This window comes from Seriola lalandi, unplaced genomic scaffold (genome assembly GCF_002814215.2).
Source record: "Seriola lalandi dorsalis isolate HSWRI2012SDOR001 ecotype SW California unplaced genomic scaffold, Sedor1 jcf7180002054178, whole genome shotgun sequence".
NCBI lineage: Eukaryota > Metazoa > Chordata > Actinopteri > Carangiformes > Carangidae > Seriola > Seriola lalandi.
This window is the reverse complement of record NW_019524731.1, coordinates 122267-140916: the sequence shown is the minus strand read 5'-3', so window position 1 is coordinate 140916 and position 18650 is coordinate 122267. Positions and strand designations below refer to the sequence as shown.

The 18650-nt window shown below is 41.1% G+C and overlaps 1 protein-coding gene across 1 annotated transcript; it reads left to right on the top strand.

Annotated features, from left to right (window-relative positions):
- The first annotated feature begins 54 nt into the window (after positions 1–54).
- On the top strand, positions 55–6159 carry LOC111653220 (glutathione synthetase-like). Its single transcript, XM_087173325.1, has 5 exons — positions 55–78; positions 589–732; positions 1623–1704; positions 1933–2122; positions 2225–6159. The coding sequence occupies exons 1-5, from the start codon at positions 55–57 to the stop codon at positions 2346–2348; spliced, it is 564 nt and encodes a 187-aa protein (XP_087029451.1). The 3' UTR covers positions 2349–6159.
- Positions 6160–18650: the final 12491 nt, after the last annotated feature.

Here is an 18650-nt window from a genome sequence, read left to right as displayed (position 1 = left end):
TAACTCTGCAGAGATGGATTGGAGGTAGCTGTTGTTTACTACCGCTACGGCTACATGCCAGACCACTACACTGAACAGGTAAGATATGAATATTCCTTAATATCTGTGTTACTTTTAAGGTGGATTAACCCATTTTTTGGCAACTTCTGAGCAGCAGAACCAAGCAGTAAACACAAATACTGACACATTGTCACCTTATAAATTTGAACAGTTGAACAGGTCCTTATTTGCACATGCAGCAGATTCAAGGCCACCACTCTTAGCTCTGTTTTGCTCTTTAATAAACTCCCCAGGGAAATTTCTGGCTCCACTGTTAACTGTGTCTGTCTGACGTTCGGTGTTGGGCAGGTGTGAACTGCAGAGTTGAGTGATAATTTTTTGCGGGTTCATCTTTTTCAGCAGCACTTCTCACATTATGCATCCGGTGTTTATGTAAAAAAAAAAAAGAAGATTGGAGCAGCTTTAAAGCTGCATTAAACAATTTTGTTTTTAACTTCCTGAAGTGTTGTGTTGTGTGTGTTGCTCTGAACATATTTGTATTTTTCTTTAAAAAAAGAAAAAAAGGAAAAGATTAATTAATTCATTAATTCAATCAGCACTCACCTGGTAGGAACCAAGAAGGTCCAGCAGGTGCTCGCAAGACCTGGAGTCCTGGAGAGGTTCTTCCCCGACCAGCCTCAGGTAGTGGAGCAGATCAGAGCGACGTTCGCTGGCCTCTACACTTTAGACATGGTAAGAGACTGACCCACACATACATGCACAGTTTTATCTGTTACAGAAGAGGGGGTAAGGCCACATGAGATACTAGGATTCTTAAGGACAGAAGAATTGAATTTGCCAAATAAGACATCTGAAACCTGAAACCTTGTCAGTACAGAGAGCGAGAGTTTGCATTAGCACAACCACTAACACTATGTCAGCCACTAACAGTTAGAAGCTATCAAACAACATACACAAATATAAGATGCTAACTATGCTAACCGCTCTGATATGTCTGCTAGTCTCTCATTTTGGTCACAACAGACTCCTCATCTGAGTCTGGGTCTGTTTGAGGTTAAAACATGTGTGATGTTTCCTCCGCTAACCATCCTGATACTCTGCTCTTTCACCTGTCAACCTAGTGCAAGCAACAGTGGTCTGCAGGGCACAAGGCCTGATCCAGAATTTCTCAATGATGAAGTATTTAGCATTAACAGCTGTTTACTTGCCAGTCTAGAGCAAACATTGCACGTTCATCATCAAACTTGAGAAAGCAACGCCAATGTTAACCCTCGCTAACGGCTAGCCCTGGCCCGTCTAGTCACTGTCGCCTCCAGTCTGTCCTGAAAGAGTAGCGCTGCTCAGAGGGTGCATTATAACCTGTTGTCTCGTAAATGCAACAACGGTCGAAGTTCTTGTGAAGCAACAATCACCACCATCCACTGCCGGCAAGAAACCACCTTCAGCATCAGAGAAAAGTTAGAAATAGCCCCTTTAAATTTTGATTTTTACATGCAGTGTGTTCACTTACAGCATAAAAGCTGGTGCTGGTCCAGTTGGTGTCCTGAAAGACATTCTTCACACAGGAATGTTTATGTGTTTGTCACAAAACTAGAATGAGAATAAAAAGTTTTTCACACCAGGGTCCAGAGGGAGACCAGACTGTGGCCATGGCTTTGGCCAACCCAGACAAGTTTGTCCTGAAGCCTCAGAGAGAAGGAGGCGGTAAGATGACATCAACACACCTTCTGAAAAAGCTAGTGTGTGACATGTGTTGGCACTGTCTGACATGTTCTTTGAGATGCTTCACATGTCCATTTCCATTTGATGAACATCCCTCATACCGCATGTTACTGGGATACAGTTTCCTGAATTTCAAATAGATCTTTACATCGTTATAAGTCACTGACTGTAACACTGACTTCACATGACCTCTCCGCTTTCCGACTTCAGGGAACAATTATTTTGGAGAGGACATTGTCCGAGTACTACAGGAGGTTAAAGGTGATGAAAGGAGAGCTGCTTATATTCTGATGGACAGGATCCGACCCAGGATAGAACAAAAAATCCTGCTGAAGAAAGGACTTCCACTCAAGCTCACCTCTATTTGCTATGAAATAGGAGTTTACGGAGCCTATGTGAGGTATAACACAGTCGAGACAGAGACACATAAATGTGTAGATCGCCTGAATCATGAAGAGAGCGTCTAACCATTTAACCATGATGCATCTGTGTCTCCATGCAGGCATGGACAAGAGATGGTCCTCAGTGAGGTTGCTGGTCACACTTTAAGGTCAAAGAGCGCCGAATACGACGATGCAGGATTGACGCGTGGAATCACTACGTTTGACAATCCTCTCATCATCTAAACACTACCTATGGAATCTGTGGGGGCCGTGAGAGGTCAGCTTCAGGAAACACATGCGGATAGACAAAACACAATCAAATGAAAACCTATCATAAATTTGGAAACATGAACACAATGTTCAGAAATAAACAGTACACAACAAAAACAGAAAACACTTTCTGTTGTGTTTTTTGTTCTGTTTTCTGTATTGAGATGTTTTCAGTGATTGCTTTTGTTTTACCCAAGTGTTGCACTGGATTGGGCTCTCAGGGCCACCGTAGCAGGAAATGCAGTAAAATATTAACAGAGATAAATGTCTGGCTCTCCCATCAGTTTAGGAGAGAACTAACTTGGAATTAACTTTCCTCTGTAGTTTTCATACATGTCTAGAAATGGAGAAACATCTGCAGTTCCACAGTGTGAACACCAGGTGGCGGCAAAACCAAAGAATTTTTCCACTCGCAGTGAACACACACCAGGAGATCTGCAAAGTTCAAACCAAGCAAACAAGGCCACAGGGTTCATGTCTGTTGTTGTGCATCACTGATTTAATCTTAACCATGCTTTGATCTTTATAAGATTCTCATATGTTTTTTAATGTAAAATCTTAATTTGAAAACTAACGAGTAAACAGTAAGAGTAAGTACACCTACTATTTATGGTACGATGTTGATAATGATGTTGAAATATTGCTTGCTTGCCCTCTTGTTAATGATCCCGATACAATAATGACGTCTACATACACTTTGCCTTTCTACCAATGAAACGTTTGACCCCATGTGTCAATAATTAATCTTTGAGTGTATGTGCACGTGTTAAACAAGAGGTGGATCAAAGAACGGGCTATCATGGCCTCTGACAGTTCTAGATTCTGATTGGCTGAGAGGTGTGGATTAACTTTAACAAGGTTTGTGTTTTAACCTTTTAGTTCCAGATAATCCATCCAGCGTTTTGACTGCCTACTGTCTACTACCTCCATGAGTTTCTGTATCATAGGTGTTTCACTGTCAACTTACTAACAGTTATTCCACAACTTCCAGCCAATCAGAGTCTACTCTGGTACAAGTAAAGGTTAATATCTTACTCTCCCGTCATCCATTACAAACATAAAACTTACACCTCCTCGGGTATTATCCCTTTCACAAAATCCACTCCAATCCAGCCTCGAACAGCACCACTGTGTTACTGTTATTCTGTCCACTTCCTGTTTTTGTTTCTTCTTCGTTATTCGAAGTCTTTGGTGCTGACTTGCAAATGTGACACATTCCAGTTAGCATCCCAGGTCATCAAACAGAGATAGGGGTCATTGTCAGCGAGGACCGTCGGCACCAGAGAATCTCCCACAGGAAACACTCCAGCATGTGCTTTTTTTTAGCTGTCAGAGCAGCTAGAGAAAAATACCTCTGTGTTTTGTTCCCTGATTCCGTTGTCCAAGAGAGAAGGTGAATGTAAGGTTACAATAGCCTAGTTTACATGTGTAAAATTTGAATTGTCTCAATTGTTTTTTTGTTTTTTTTTTGTGTGTTCAGTGTCACATGATTATTGTGGGAAGTTCAAACCAGCCGACTTGAGCGTTTGTTTTACTTCTGGCTGATGTGTCTGTTCCATTTTCATTCTTTAGAGTATGTCTGCAAGATTTGCACTTTAAAATCACTTTCCAGTGTCAAACAAGGACAGCGGTATTGGAGCCGAGCAGCCTGCTGATGGATTGAATTATGCTCCTCCTGATTTACAGTTTATTAGATCTGTATGTGCAGACTGGGGGGAAAAGTTCAGCAGAAATTTTGTAGATCCACCAACTCCCAAGTTTTGTTTTCTCTTCAAATCCCACTACTCAGCTGTGACCGCTCACAGTCCAGCTCCAGACCAAACATTCTCAGTGTAATAAGCCACTTACACAAGCATTGGCCCAGTTAGCTGGCGACCTCTCCCTCTTAAGTGCGAGTAGAGTGTGTGGATTAGAGTGTGTGCCACACAGGCAGAGGACAGAGGAAGTGAATCAGGATGTGGGTCATGGCAGGATGAAAGTGGGTCAGAGTCACCCTGCTCTTCTCTACTCTGCTCCACAATGAGGAAGGTTGGTGGGGGCGATGACGTCAGCAGGTTCTTATATATATGCATGTCTATGTGAATGTGGTTGATCAAAACACAGCTTCTTGTGAAAATGCATTCAATGTATTTGTATGTGTGCCTATCCTCTGGTTCTGACAGAGAAGCCACACAGCACAGGAGAGTTCTTCTTTTTAAACCACATAGCACTCGCTGCTTTGTTCCTACCACTTCCACTACATCCTATTAACAAGAATAGCTGGAAGTAAAATCACCGCTGTCAGTGGCGGGAACATGTGTCCCCCCAGCTCTCATTGTACCATTGCCTTTTACATTCTCTGCTAAGACCACAACTCCCAATTTCCTGCTGTGGTATCAGTGTTGGTTTTCCTCCCGGGATGCTAGAAAACATCTATGAATTGAACCCGCAGCGGATGTCAGCTTACCTTTATTATCCTCTGTCCAGGAAAATGCAGGATTACCAGCATCACACTCAACACTGTGCTAAAAATAGGCCTGTCTCCCTTCTGTAGAACAAACACTTTGCAAGTACTAAAATTAAACTGCAACAAGGAAATGTTGTGCAAATATAATATTGTTTTAGCCGTGCTAAATCTAGGAATTGCGACGCTGTTTCGCTGGTCAGGTGATTGGTTGGTCCACCAGTTTGATCCAAAGTGAAATCTCTCAGCACCTATTGGTTTGCTTGCCATGAAATTTTGCACAGACATTCATGGTCCCCAGAGGATGAATCCTACTGCTTTTGGTCAAACATCTGACGTTTCTTCTTCTACAGTCTATACGACCAAATAACAACCTCCTTCACCACTCTCTCTCACACCTCAGAAGCTAGAAGCTAAATCCAGACCTGAATAAACAGAGATGGGTTTCAGATACAGAATTGCAGGAGGCTCTTTTCTGTGCTGTGTATTAAAAGTTTTCTTTCTGACATGATCTCTGTAACTTCCTGGAAATCAGAGGAACTAAGCTCCCACTGGAGGCAAAATTTAGTTCATTGGAGAGTTGTGCAAATATTTTTAATAGAATATAAAGAAAAGATTTTTAAAAAATAGCATTAGATATGTAAGTCTGCGTATCTCTCTACAACCAGATGCTATTTTTAAATCAATGAAAATGAAATTAAACTGTTCCCCTTGAAAATATTACAGATCGTCTTAGAAACGTGTATAAGTCCTTCTTAAAATCTTGGCTAAATGTCAAATGAGATAAACATTACACCTGTTGTAATTTTGGGCATGTTAGCATGCTGACATTAGCATTTAGCTCATAACATTGCTGTGCAAAAGTACAGCCTCACAGAGCAGCCAGCATGGCTGTTAAGTCTTTGTCTTGTTAAAATGAAATTTAATTGTAATAGTCATTAGTCATCACACACACACAAACAGGTCCTTCCCACACCCAGCACTGAACCTTGACCATCCACATCCATGGCCACATCTGCAGAGACTACAAAATAGGAAGTGACCACCTCATGTGTCAGTTATGGCTCATTAAGTTTTAGGAAGGAAAATATCTGCAAAATATTTAAAAATATCAATCTGCGTGTTACCAGCTGCTGGTTATTGGTTCACGTTTTTGTTGTGCATTTGAACTGGATATGTGACCCTGATGTGTAACACGAATTTGCAAATTATTATGCAAGTGTTAGATTCACTTGAAAACAGACTGTTTTTCTGTGTAATCTAGATTTCTGTTCTGCTTGTGCCATGACAGATTAAACTGTTGTGTTCATATGTAAAGTGATTTGACAGCACATCTTTACTTGGTGCCGATAACAGTGTTTGGTATTAGACTATCATATCTGTCTCATTATCACTCTCTGCATGTAATGTATGGGTGCAGTCAATGTTAACAATGTCAGTGTGGGTGTGCGCATAGATTCATATTTGTAGTGATAATATCATCACTAGACCTGTTTGCAGGGTTCGTACTTAATCATCACCCTCTGTTCTGCCACCACTGTGTGATGATAATATCCTGTGTACTGTTGTGAGTGGAGCCAGTAACAGTCAGGACCATGACAGACAGTTTCAACACATAGGAACTCCCATGCCTACTATGTACATTCCAGCTACCACACACACACACGAACACACACACACACACGCACACAAAGCTTTGTCCACCTGATTTGGCTCAGAGGAAGCAGAATTGTACAACCTCAGACACACACACACAGCCAGCAGGAAGACTCAAGGTCAGTTCCTGTTTTTGTACTTTTTTTTTGGAGTTCTTCATTACTACAAAATGCAGAGCACTTAATACCCAGTTTCCTCTGTTATTAATGTCTGATTAACAAACAGTCCGATGGAAAAATTCAAGAACAGCCAGAGTACAGTCAGGGGAGCTTTATATAATAGACGCTCAGCAGCTACTGACAGGCTCACCTTACTCAGCAGTTACCATCAGCCTAGCTGGAGCCAGAAAACCTGCACTCACTGACAGTGTGTGAGCGGGAAATTCGTTACATTATATTCTAATGTGATGCTGTAAAATTAGCGATTTAAAAATGGGACCAAAGAGTTTTGAAATGCTCAAACAGCTTTATCACTGGGGAAGCTCATTATAGAATAAGAGTGTATGTGTGTGTCTGTATAAAATATGATGAGGATTATACTAAATGTATTTATAAGGATTGATATATTTCTAATGATTTATTCCATTTTAGTTAAAACCAAAATAAGCTGTGTCCAATTGCATCACAGAGGTGCAACTAGGCTGCCTCATTTCGAAGGCTCCTTCCAGTTCGGTTGAGAAATGCGGCCTCCTTTTCCTAGGCAACAAAGGCTCCAAAAGGTGGATCCGTCATGCCCCAACCTATCCCAAGATTCATTGCGTGCCAATAATGAAAATAATATGGCAGCGAACAACACTGGGTTTCAGCCCAGTTGAGCAGCTAACGTTACAACAGTTTTTGTAAAAAAAAACAACAACTTTCGTGTTGTCAATGGTTGCTAGGCGAGAGGAGCGTCTAGTTATGCAGTTTGTATCCCAGAGGCTCCAAGGCGAACAATCAGGCACTGGGGCTCGACATGCTATACATGTTTTTATAGCCTACACATATTCTGATTAATTTAAAACATTTAAATTCCTTTATTGATACTTTCAGTTATTAAATATTTGTTACCATGTGCTTTTGTTCTTGCTACCTGCACATAAAGGTCAGAGAGGGTCTGACCTCCTTTCTGGGGACGCCAGGCCTGCGAGCCAATGAGAAGAGAGATGGGTGTGTCACATCCGTAGCTAGCTAAATGTCTGTTAAGTGTGAAAGAAATTCATGTATTACCCAAAAAATACAGCATGGTTGTTATGGAAAGTGCAGGTGCTGTTAGCTTGCTGTAGAAGCTAATATTTGTGTTTAGCCTTATGGGAAACAGACTGTAATATAAGATATTTTATGGAATAAAAATTAAAAAATAAACCTCTCTATGTGTTGTTAGCATCAGTGTTATGTAAACTCACTGCTTCTAAACATACATAAAATATAGAAGAAAAAATAAGAAAAAACTAGCTGTCATCTTTACCTGCAAATTAGCTAGGATTTACTGTTAGCATAGCATTCAGTTGGATCATACGCTATTTTTTCACAGTTTTCTAATGTTAAAATGCTATTTTTTGTTACATATGTCTATATAAAAGACTGAAGTTGTTTTTGCCCAGTAACCCAACATCGCAGTCTTTGTATGGCTTGTTCTAATTTTTATTTCACTTTTATTTTTTTATTTTTGAGAATACTGTTTTATTATGTAGAATACTGTACAAATACTAACCTATTGGCCAAGGTCTTTTTCTTTAGTTGCTGAGTTCCCTTATGTTCTTTTGACACATTTTGCTAAGTTTAATTTTCGTTATAGTTTTGCACACCCACACCAAACCAGTCTGAACTGTATTGTTTAAATAAACCACATACTGGCTGAAGATTATATTCCTGCCTGCTTGTGTCTTTATCTCGTTATGACACACTGTTTATATGTCAGTAAATCCTGTTCACTGCACCTGCATCACTTCAACACAGCACTGTTTATCATGAATCAAAAAATGATTCACCTCTAATTGACCATCCGCAATAAAAACGATAAGAAATGCAGTTTACCGACATTACTTCCAACTGTCTCTTTGCCAAACACACACACACTCAGGATTAAAGGCATGGCAGCCCCGGACACAGCAAGCAGAAGCATGAGTGTTACCACATCAGTGTTCTTTATTGGTTTTTCAGGAATGAGGAAGTGTGTGAGGCGGCATCTTTACGGGAAGGCAGCGAGTGTGGGAGGGAGGGGCTAGTGGGAATGCATGTGGGCGGGGAGGTTATGACAAATATTTGTTAAGACAGGCAGGAAGAACTGGATAAGAAGAAAAGGCAAAGTGCAAAGGTGGAAAACTTTAATTACATTTGAGGCTGGGTAATCACATTTCTCATCTTACTCACACTGAGGTCGGTTTCTGTGTACCCACCCAGCTTTCAGACACCGTCACTGTTACTGTGTTACTGCTTGCAGCCTTTTGGCAAACCTGACAGTTATTATGGAAGGAAATTTCATACCAATGTCTTGTGTTGCAAGATGAAGGATTATTCAAAGAGGGAATTATTGTAGCTCGGGGCAAAGATACACTGTGTTCTCTTTTTCAATGTCATGAAATATTGGGAAAATATGTTCCACAAACACACACTGCAAGACAGCAAGAAACACATTGTGTAAACACACTTGCAGACAGTCTGCATGATTCACACGTGTTTTTGTGTCAGTGATTGTAATTTTTTGTTTTATTTTTGGCGTTGCTGCATCCGTTTTCTTTTTTTCTTTTTCAGTTGCTGACAGAGAGGAAGAGCATGCTGACCTTTTCCCTTAAAGGACGTGGCAGCAGCCGGTGCACTGTGTTATGTGGTGAGTCAGTCAATGAATAGGAATGCGGCACTCCCCCAGCATCTCCTGGAAGCCTTGCACAGGTTCTCACAGAGAGAGATGGGAGTTTAGAGGGAGGGATGACCCTCTAAATATTAACGCTGTAATCCACGATTCTGTTCTTAATCCCCTCTGCTGACGTTTTACTGATAAATGGTCATGAAAATATGTTTTTGCTCTATTCTTGTGAAAAATCCTCCTTTTACTCTGAACCCAGAGGCACCTTTAGCAAACACAGTCTCCCATCAGTTTCAGGCACTATAGGATCGGTATCGTCAACATAATCACTAGTTTAAATGAAACTCATTATCGTTATTAGCACCATCCAGAGTCAACTGGTTGACTTGGTCACAATCCTGCTTGATCAGCCTTTCAGCTATTACCACTCCCTCAGCCTCAGGTCTAACCTGTCAGGAACCAAGTCACAACAGAAACGTTTACTTTTCTGCTAAGACAGATGACTCTGAGGATGCTACTGAATGTCAATGAAGCTAGGAGGAGTCTGTCTTGATTATTTAGCTGTCAATGTAGGTGCCAACCATTATGATTAATTTATTTGTTGCTTGAAAGGTCCCATATTGTCTTAAGTGAGATTTCCATGTCTTTTCTTGATTACAAAGCAGGTCTATGTTCTATATTAATACTGTGAAAGTATCAAAGCCTCAGTCCACAGAGAAATGCACACAGCCTGTATTCAGACAATGAGTCTTAAAACAAACCGTTAGGACTTCTGTAACTTTGTGATGTCACAACAAAACAGTCACCACTGTCAGCCATGCCCAAAGCCCAGCCCACCTGGACCCACCATCCAGCCTTGCAGGACTTGGTTTCTTTAAGTGTTTGCTTGATATCTGCTATATTTTTATTCAATCACTCATAAAACAGGCAGCCAATCAGAAGAGAGGCTCAGAGCCTCCTCTCTTCTGATTGGATCAGCGACCTGCTGAGTTGCTAGAGCTCCAGAGAGAAGTCTGAGAGAGAAGATGTAAAACTACATTGAGATGGTTTTGGGTAGAAAATAACCACAAATATATTTTCTGATGGTTCAACACTTCAAACAAAACACAAGAAAAGGTTTAAAATATGGGACCTGACCTTTATGGAACAGTTTGGTGGGCAGTCACTGTATATTTTTCTAATCAACACAACCAAGATGAATACAAATTTAAAGGTGCTGGTAGCCATATTTCTGGACAGGACCAGGTTATCTGTTTCCACCTGCTGTGTTATACTTAATGGACAGATATATGGATGGACTTCTTAGCATTCTCTGCAAAAAACAAAAAAGGGTATTTCCCAAAATGTTGAACTACTCTTTTAAGGCGAGACTTTACAGTAATTGGACATTAATGGAGAAAAGAGCGATAATGCCATGGCCCAGGGTGTGACATCAGCTGGAACACACACCATCATGAATGCAGAGCAGAACCCTTTTTTGGTGATTTTGCCCCAATTCATTCTTCTGAGCTTCCTAAACCTCCCCTTCCCATAACCTTTCAGATTCAAGGATCTGCTGCCTCCCCCTCCCACAGCCTATCAGCTGCTCGGGGAATTAGCCAGAGAGAAAGTCAGGGTCACCCTCGGCTCAGACATGTTACTCCCACTACCCTGGAAACCCTACAGGCATCCTGGAGACAAACAGAGCCACTGAGCTGTACCACAGTGAGTTCCTGGACTCCCACAGTTCCCAGCCAGGCCTGGGAAAAATACTCACTGAAAATGTTTTAACCAAGGCAAACAAAAAGAGGAGAGGCTGTTCAAGTGTGTTCAGTGAGAAGCTCTGAGTGGCCTGGATCAGCTCAGAACGGCTAATTTCTTCCTTAGTCTGAAAATCCTATTTGTAGTTTTCCTTTGATGGCTGGAGGAGGGAGGTTCAGCTCATCTCTGGTTGCTTGAATTTGTATTTGTCCAATAAAAATTGATCCATATAAACCTTTTTTTGGCCCAAATGTTGAATTCCCTGGCACTATGTTGTTAAAGCTGCTCTAATGGGTATTTCTATGTCAACAATGGATGTGATGACTATGTGTAAAGTGAAAGGTGAACCAACAAGATTTATCGCCTGACTCTGCAGTTCTCTTCAGCACTATGGAGCTTTATAGCTTTTTATTAGTCATCGTTTTGCGGCTCGTAAATTTACTGTTCATGATTCACTCTCACCACTTTCATTAGTGTTGTTTCCACCTGCCGACTGTAACTATTGAACACTTATAGCAAAGCACTAAACAAAACACAAAGTTGCTGCTAAAGCCCTGAACAACTTGTCTCAGGGGTTGCTGGAGAGAAAAAAGGAGCTAAAAGGAAAGTGAATATTGCAATTACATTTGTCAACTAAATGCTAATGTTGCTCTGTTTCTGCTGGACGTGTAAAAAAGCAACTATTTGCGAATGTTAGCCATGACAACTTTATAATGTGATCATATGGTTTGAAGGATATTGTGGTTTAAGTACACCGTGGGTGTCATTTTCACAGTTTTGCTATCAGTGATAACGACTAAATTGATATGTTGAGATCTGAGAGAAACATGGCGTCAGATGATCAAACGGGTTTTAGACAAACCCCTTGTTAGCAAAAATTACCTTGGAAGGAAAACAAAAGTGAGTTATAACCCTGTCACTACCTGTCACTATCCAAACTGTTTGTTTGACTCATGGTTCTTCTTTGTTTTACTTTACCTGTCATACTTGCGCTTGCACATGGCTTTCTCTGCGATGACTCATTGAAACTGGCATTTCAGACTCATTCACTTAAGCGGTGTATATATCATCCGGCTAAGCTGTTCGCTTGTTATCAACCCTCCTCGTGTTTCTTGCCTTGTTGGGTTTTGTTGCAAGATTGTCGACATGTTCCCAGACCTCAACAGTTAGTGTAGTAAATATGAGCTCATCATAACCAATAGAAATTATGGCCAAAGCTACAAATGTAACACTCAAGTTGTAATAAAATGGACATATCTTTTGAGTCAATTCTTGCATAAATTAAAAAATTTAAACCAAATGGACAGAGGGCCACCATTTGATCTGGAGCATGAATATTTTAAGAACTGAGAAATTGAGAATGTGCATATTACCTGTCAGTTTGACAGATAAATTGTCCCTTGTGTCTGTCTACAGTTTTTCCACATAAATGTCAAAATGACAAACCATGCTCTCTGGTTCCCATAATCTCTCTTTAGCTTTTCCGGTATTTTTCTCAAGAATTTCAACGGATGAACTAAGTGGGGGAAAAAAGTTGCAACAGGAGCACTTGCACAATGTGGTGGCACCTGTGTGTTTATGTCTTCAACTCCAGCAAAACCTGCTCATACCTTCGGCATGGACCTCCTTGCTCGCTCCATGTCCAGGCTTGTCATGGAGGTGCAACACGGTCAGGGACGGCCACCGACCGTGGGATCCAGCGTAGCTGTTGAGAGAGTGTTGAGGTGGGGCGCGGAGCTGTCCGCCCTCTCTCTCTCTTCCTCTCTCATTATGAAGTCTGAGTCATTCACAAAAATGTGAAAACAAAGTCAACAGCGTAACCGCCTTCATGTGAGTACAAGTTGAGAAGGAATGACTGCCGGCTGTCTTCTCATGCAGATTAAACTTAACAGGACGAGTTTATGCAGAAGACGCCGAAAAACATTCTTCTTTAATGAGGCAATGAATAATGCCACCATGGGAACATCAGTTGATGAACAAATGCTGAGCTGCTGTGTTTGCTTTCATTAATTTCACACTAGGCTGTTTCAAATGAATCTACAGATGTAATCCTCAAAGAAAATACAATTATCAACATTGGTGCTGTGAGAATACTTTATTGCTCCGTGCTGCAGCTGCACTGCTCGGGATAGATCGTTAGAATGACTTCTGCAAGAGCTAACACCGCAAATGAAGACCTGAGGAATAATTAAATATTAATGACGAAATCATACAATAAACTTTATAATAAAGGTCGAAGTTTTTACCAGATGTGTGTGTATCCTGCTTGGAGTAGAGTGGGCCTATCTGACACTCCACTGTACAGTTTATTATTGTGGTGTTGTCTTTGTACTGCGTTCTCCCATAAGAAGAGAAGCCTCTTTGTTGGCCTGCTCAGATTCTAAAAGAGATGTACACCCTGTGAGAAAAACATACAAGTACTAAAAAGACTAACTGTGGAAAACGCCCTCTTGATGTGACTAACTCTGACTGCTGGAGCCACGTATTAGCTTCTATTCTTTGAACCAGCGGTGGGGGACTTGAGTCACATGACTTGACTCATGTCATATTAAAGGCACAAATTTGAGGACTTTGACACTGATAAAAGACTCGACTTGACTTTGACTAGGTATTCGTGACTTGAGTCTTAACTTGAGACAGATGACTCAAAGGGGCTTGACTTTTAGTATTTTCTAGATTATCATTTCTTTTAGATAACTTACATTTTGTTATTTAAACATGATTAGGTGATTTCTAGTGTGATGCCTGCAAACCTGGCAACCTACTGGGACTCGGCAGACCAGCAGAGGCCAACGCACAAGGCATCTCTCATGGGGAGGGGTCTACTGTAAAAATACTAGAATCTGGATTGCAGGAGGAAAGAGAACATAACACAATGGAGGTTCCACAAAGAGATATATAATAATAACTAAAATGGCACTAAGTATAGCACATACCTGCACCAAGGCCAAACAATCCTACACATTAAAGAAAGTGATAAAAAATGATTCCTGGACTTGCTTGAGACTTGAAGGTTAAGGCTTGAGACTACTTACTCCCACCTCTGGTTTAAACTGTGGTATGAACTCTTTATTCCAACACCATTCCATATTGGATAGTTTAAATCCATTCTGAATTACAATTAAAAAAGTTACACTAATTTACCTTTGAGTGTTTTAGTCCAGGTATCTGTTGATACCCCACACCTCATTAAGATGCTTTGTGGATGAGGGAGTTTCATCTTAAACCAATTCTGCAAACCTGAGTATGTGACTCTTTTGGACGTTTATACTATATATTTGAAGATGGTGGACACTCATCCTTACATTACTCTTAATTTGGAGGTAGTGAAAAAACTGCAGGTGTGGTAACTCAAATTAACCATGAGCTATGAGTGAATAAGGCAAAGATATTGTAAATATATAATATATAATAGTTCTGATCCTTCACTGCTTCCATAATGAGAAAGCATTGTATATATATATATATATATATATATAATAGCAAATTAGGGATGATGAGCAGCTGGTGACTGTAATTGTACCACTGCATCAGTATGTGTGACTCATTCTACTCTGCAGAGATGGAAACTTTGAGTTCCCGATGTGTGGAAAGCGTTTTTTCAATCTATCAACAAGACAAAATACTCCCTAGAGTCTGAAAACCCCCGATTAACACCTAGAACACTTTGTTGCTCCATCAGGAGGCAGTTCATCTTGACCTTTACTGGAACACTGTACCCTCAGTTCTTTTCTTACTTACAGTAATGTCTGTGTGTATTCCTGTACTTCCTTTCTGTGACCATTAAGACAAAGAATTAGGACATTTTATTGTTCTTTGCTTTACTGATGGTTAAATTAGGGCGGCCCAACTCCAAATTTAAGAATTCTGCAGCAAACAGAACTGATTGATTGTCCACATGCAAGTTAAAGTCACCTGAAATAATAATTCTGTCGTAGTTGGCGTGGATAATTGAGAGTAATTCTGTAAACTGTCATACAAAACATAGGAGGACTGCTAAAAATAAAACAGTGATATTCAAAATATGTATAATGATCAAATGTAATGTCTTTAAAGCCAAAGGCGGCTGAGTGGATGGTTGGTGTACCGCCTCCTTTTTTATCTTTCCTGGAGGAGTATGAAAAATTGTAGGTGGGTGGTGAGGCTTCAATAAGGGCATGTGGTCCATCAGTGTTAAGCCGTGTCTCAGTTAAAAACATGCAGTCAATATTACCATCTAAAATCAGGTCATTCAGAAGAAATGCTTTGTTTTGAAGATATCTTACATTTAAATGTGCCATATTCAAGGTCACGGGTAAAGTTTTCTTAAAGAGTGACCTGGCAGATGGGGGTTTGTGTGAGCACATGCATTTAAGATTCACATCATATGTTCGTTTGTTGTTAAGTTGTTTGGTGTTATTTCTGGTGGTGATGACGACGGGAATCGCTGAATTGTTGGAGGTATCAGAGGGTCCAAGTCCGGTAGAGCAAGTGGAACTTATACATTTGGGACAGGTGTCATCACAATGGATCGGACTTACGCCTCCGGGACAGCAGGGGGAGCTATTCTTAAAACCAGAGGTCCTTGGGGGCCGGCAGGTGTAACCGCTCTCAGGTGTGTGGTCCAGAGTTGTTGTGGGATGGATAGCGGTCAGTCAGTGGCGGGAGGCTGTTGAAACTGCATGGAGAGTGCTTGCTGAAAGTTCGCGTGTGCCTCTGCTAAAAAGAAAAGGAAGCTCGTGATTAAAACCAAATTATGTGATGAACAGACTGACTACAGCCACAGTGGGTCACCGCCATGTTTGGTTTTATGTGTTTGAGGATGGTGGTGGTGGGATGGTTTGGAGCTGACCAGGGTTTTTGGCTTAGCCCCAAGGCGTGACCAGGTGTCGCCAGGGGCGGTGACCGGAGGAGAGGCATCAATACCAGGGGAGTGAGCGTCAACCGGCTCTGGAGGAGTGGGACTCTAGCAGGACAGGGAGCAGTGGCGTCGGACACTGGAGGACAGTCTGTGTCGGTTTGTGCTGGACCGAAAATGATGGTTCCCATGGGCTTCGTGGACCTGGTAGAGAGTGGAGATCCTTCCTTCCAGCTCCACAATCTTTTATCGGCCAGGCGGGCGCAGCTGACACAGCCGGACGGAGAGGTAAGTGGAGCCAAGGGTTGTAGTCAGGTGGCATGGGTGAAGAAATAAAAGCGGAGGCCAGTACATGGCAAAAAGTGCATAAGGTCTAAAAGCTTTAAGCTGCTAGCTGCAGATAGTAGCAGCGACTAACAGGGACACCACCGACACTGACACAAAGGGTCTCCAACCCGGAGCCCGCAGTGTTAAAAGGTTTTAGCTGAGGGGCCAGAGGTGATCCACAGAAGGGTTGGCGTACAGCTAAACTTACCGACTCGGGTCTAACAAGTGGACCCGCTGCGGAGATGAGGTCTTGGTTTGCAGTCTGTTGGTCGGCTTGTCACCCGGTGTCTGGAATCCCTGTTGCTCAGTTAGCGTTAGCTTCAAATGCTACAAACAAACCGGATTGTGCTAGCCTCGGCAGTCTGGCCCCAGCGTTTGTAACTTAAAGTCCCAATTACTAAAGTATTTTACTCTGTTTAAAACGCTTGGATAATAAAGCCAGGATCTAAACGTGCTGAGCAAAGACTGGCTTAAAAAGTGGAGACAGGAGACAAGGAGGTCATGGTATTACTCAGTCAGTGAAAACTGTTGTATAACTTTGTTTAGACTTAATTACAAACATGAAGTTTGAAAAATGTGCACTTCTGCCAGCCAGTGAGGATCCAATGAAAGACCCTATTGAGCTGCATCATGACAAGTGTATGATCCAGGGTTTATTTTTGGTCAGGATATGTCTATTTACTGCTTTAATTACAATCATTCCCCAACAGAGTGCTAAAGGAATAATTAAATATCTGGGGAAATGCACTTATGTGCTTTCATGCCAACAGTTAGATGAGAAGATTGATGCCACTCACATCTTTCTTATTTCAGCATGAACCTAGAGCCAGCAAGCGCTTAGCTTAGCTTAGCTTTGCTTAGTTTAAAAGCTGGAATCAGGGTGGAAAAGCTACCTTGCCTTCGTCCCAAGTTTTAAAAATCTGCCTCTAAATGTTACTATTTAGCAGGTATTATCTTGTTGAAGTCCAACAAAAAGGACCTTTCTTTATCATGGTTACAATAATAAGCATGTGATTAAGGTGTTTTGTTGGGTTTGCTGTGTTTTGTTGACACATCTTTGTTGCTCTATAAGGTGTTACCTGACTTCCTCCTTCGCTCCCGCCACTAGAAGTTGCCTGACGACACATGGGTCATACTATGGGTTATAATAAACTACTTGTGTGTATGTATATATATATATATATATATATATATATATATGTATGTGTATTGCCCTTACCATACGTTTTGACATTTTGACTTAAAGGGATAGTTTTGGTTATTTGACATGGGTGTGTGAGGTACTTATACATAGTCAGTAACCATTTAAAAAAAATAACCACCAAAAAAGTCAGTATCAGTTGAAATGCACGCTATATATGTAATTTGTTTGCCGCTTTATTTTGCAATGAAACAAGACTTTTCTTTGAACGATCGTTGAACTACTGTATCCATACGCACAAGGGCACCTAAGTCACACACTCTTTAGAGGCTAAAGCACGTTTTTGTAGATGGCTCCGTCCACAGCAGTACATCCTCCTGTCTGCCTCTCAACACTGGTAGAGCGCTGATCTGAATCTACTGTAAGTAATACACTGACTATAGATAACTACTTCACATAAGCCCACGTCATATAACCTGAACTATCACTTTAAAATCTGTGACATTGCTGTAACTACAAAAAAGCCATAGGTCAATTCAAAGTCACAAGTATCATGATACAAACCTTGAAAGCTTTTTTATGACTTTTAACCAGAAGATACATTTGTTTTCCTGTTCATCGTATCACTGTATTTGATGTATTGCTGCCCCACCTTTGTTTTTTTCCACACATTCTTAGTGAATACAAACAGTACTTAATTCACAATTACGTAGTTCAATGTATGTGTTGTAGGCCTGTTTCTTAGTTTCATAATCTGCACATGATTTCCCATTCATCTATTATCTATTGGCAAACTGTTTGGGTAAGAATGTGAATGTGTTTGTCATAGTGTTTATAGAGGCAGAGGACAAACACATGCAGATGAAGACATACAGTGACAGAGGGAGAGATAGGGGTGGGAGCTGGGGGGCTAAAGGAAGTTCCTGACAACATTACCCAACAGCTCCAGCTCTGCGTCTTACAGTTAGAACAAGGAGGTTGATTATGCAACAGCTGGGCTTTGTCTTTCTTTCTCATAAGAAGAATGTTTAGCACATGACTTATGGGAACAAGACAAAGATGAGCCAATCAGCTCTTCCTGGTGAGGCGGTAAGAAGTCTCAGCCCAATATTGCCTGCTGAGAATGAACAGCGCTCAGATGAGAATTTATTGCATCGCGGCCTTCTGTACTGTGATCAAAACAAATTACACTCATTATCACACATAAGGTCTCTCCAAGGAGAAACAAATGAGTTGTCAATGTGTCTTTTCTTCTGAAAGATAAACATAGACAGTGTTCTGCAGTCTGTGGTAGTTATTTCACACTGTGTCTTATTTTAGTGATGACTCAGTGTTGAACTAAAGCAG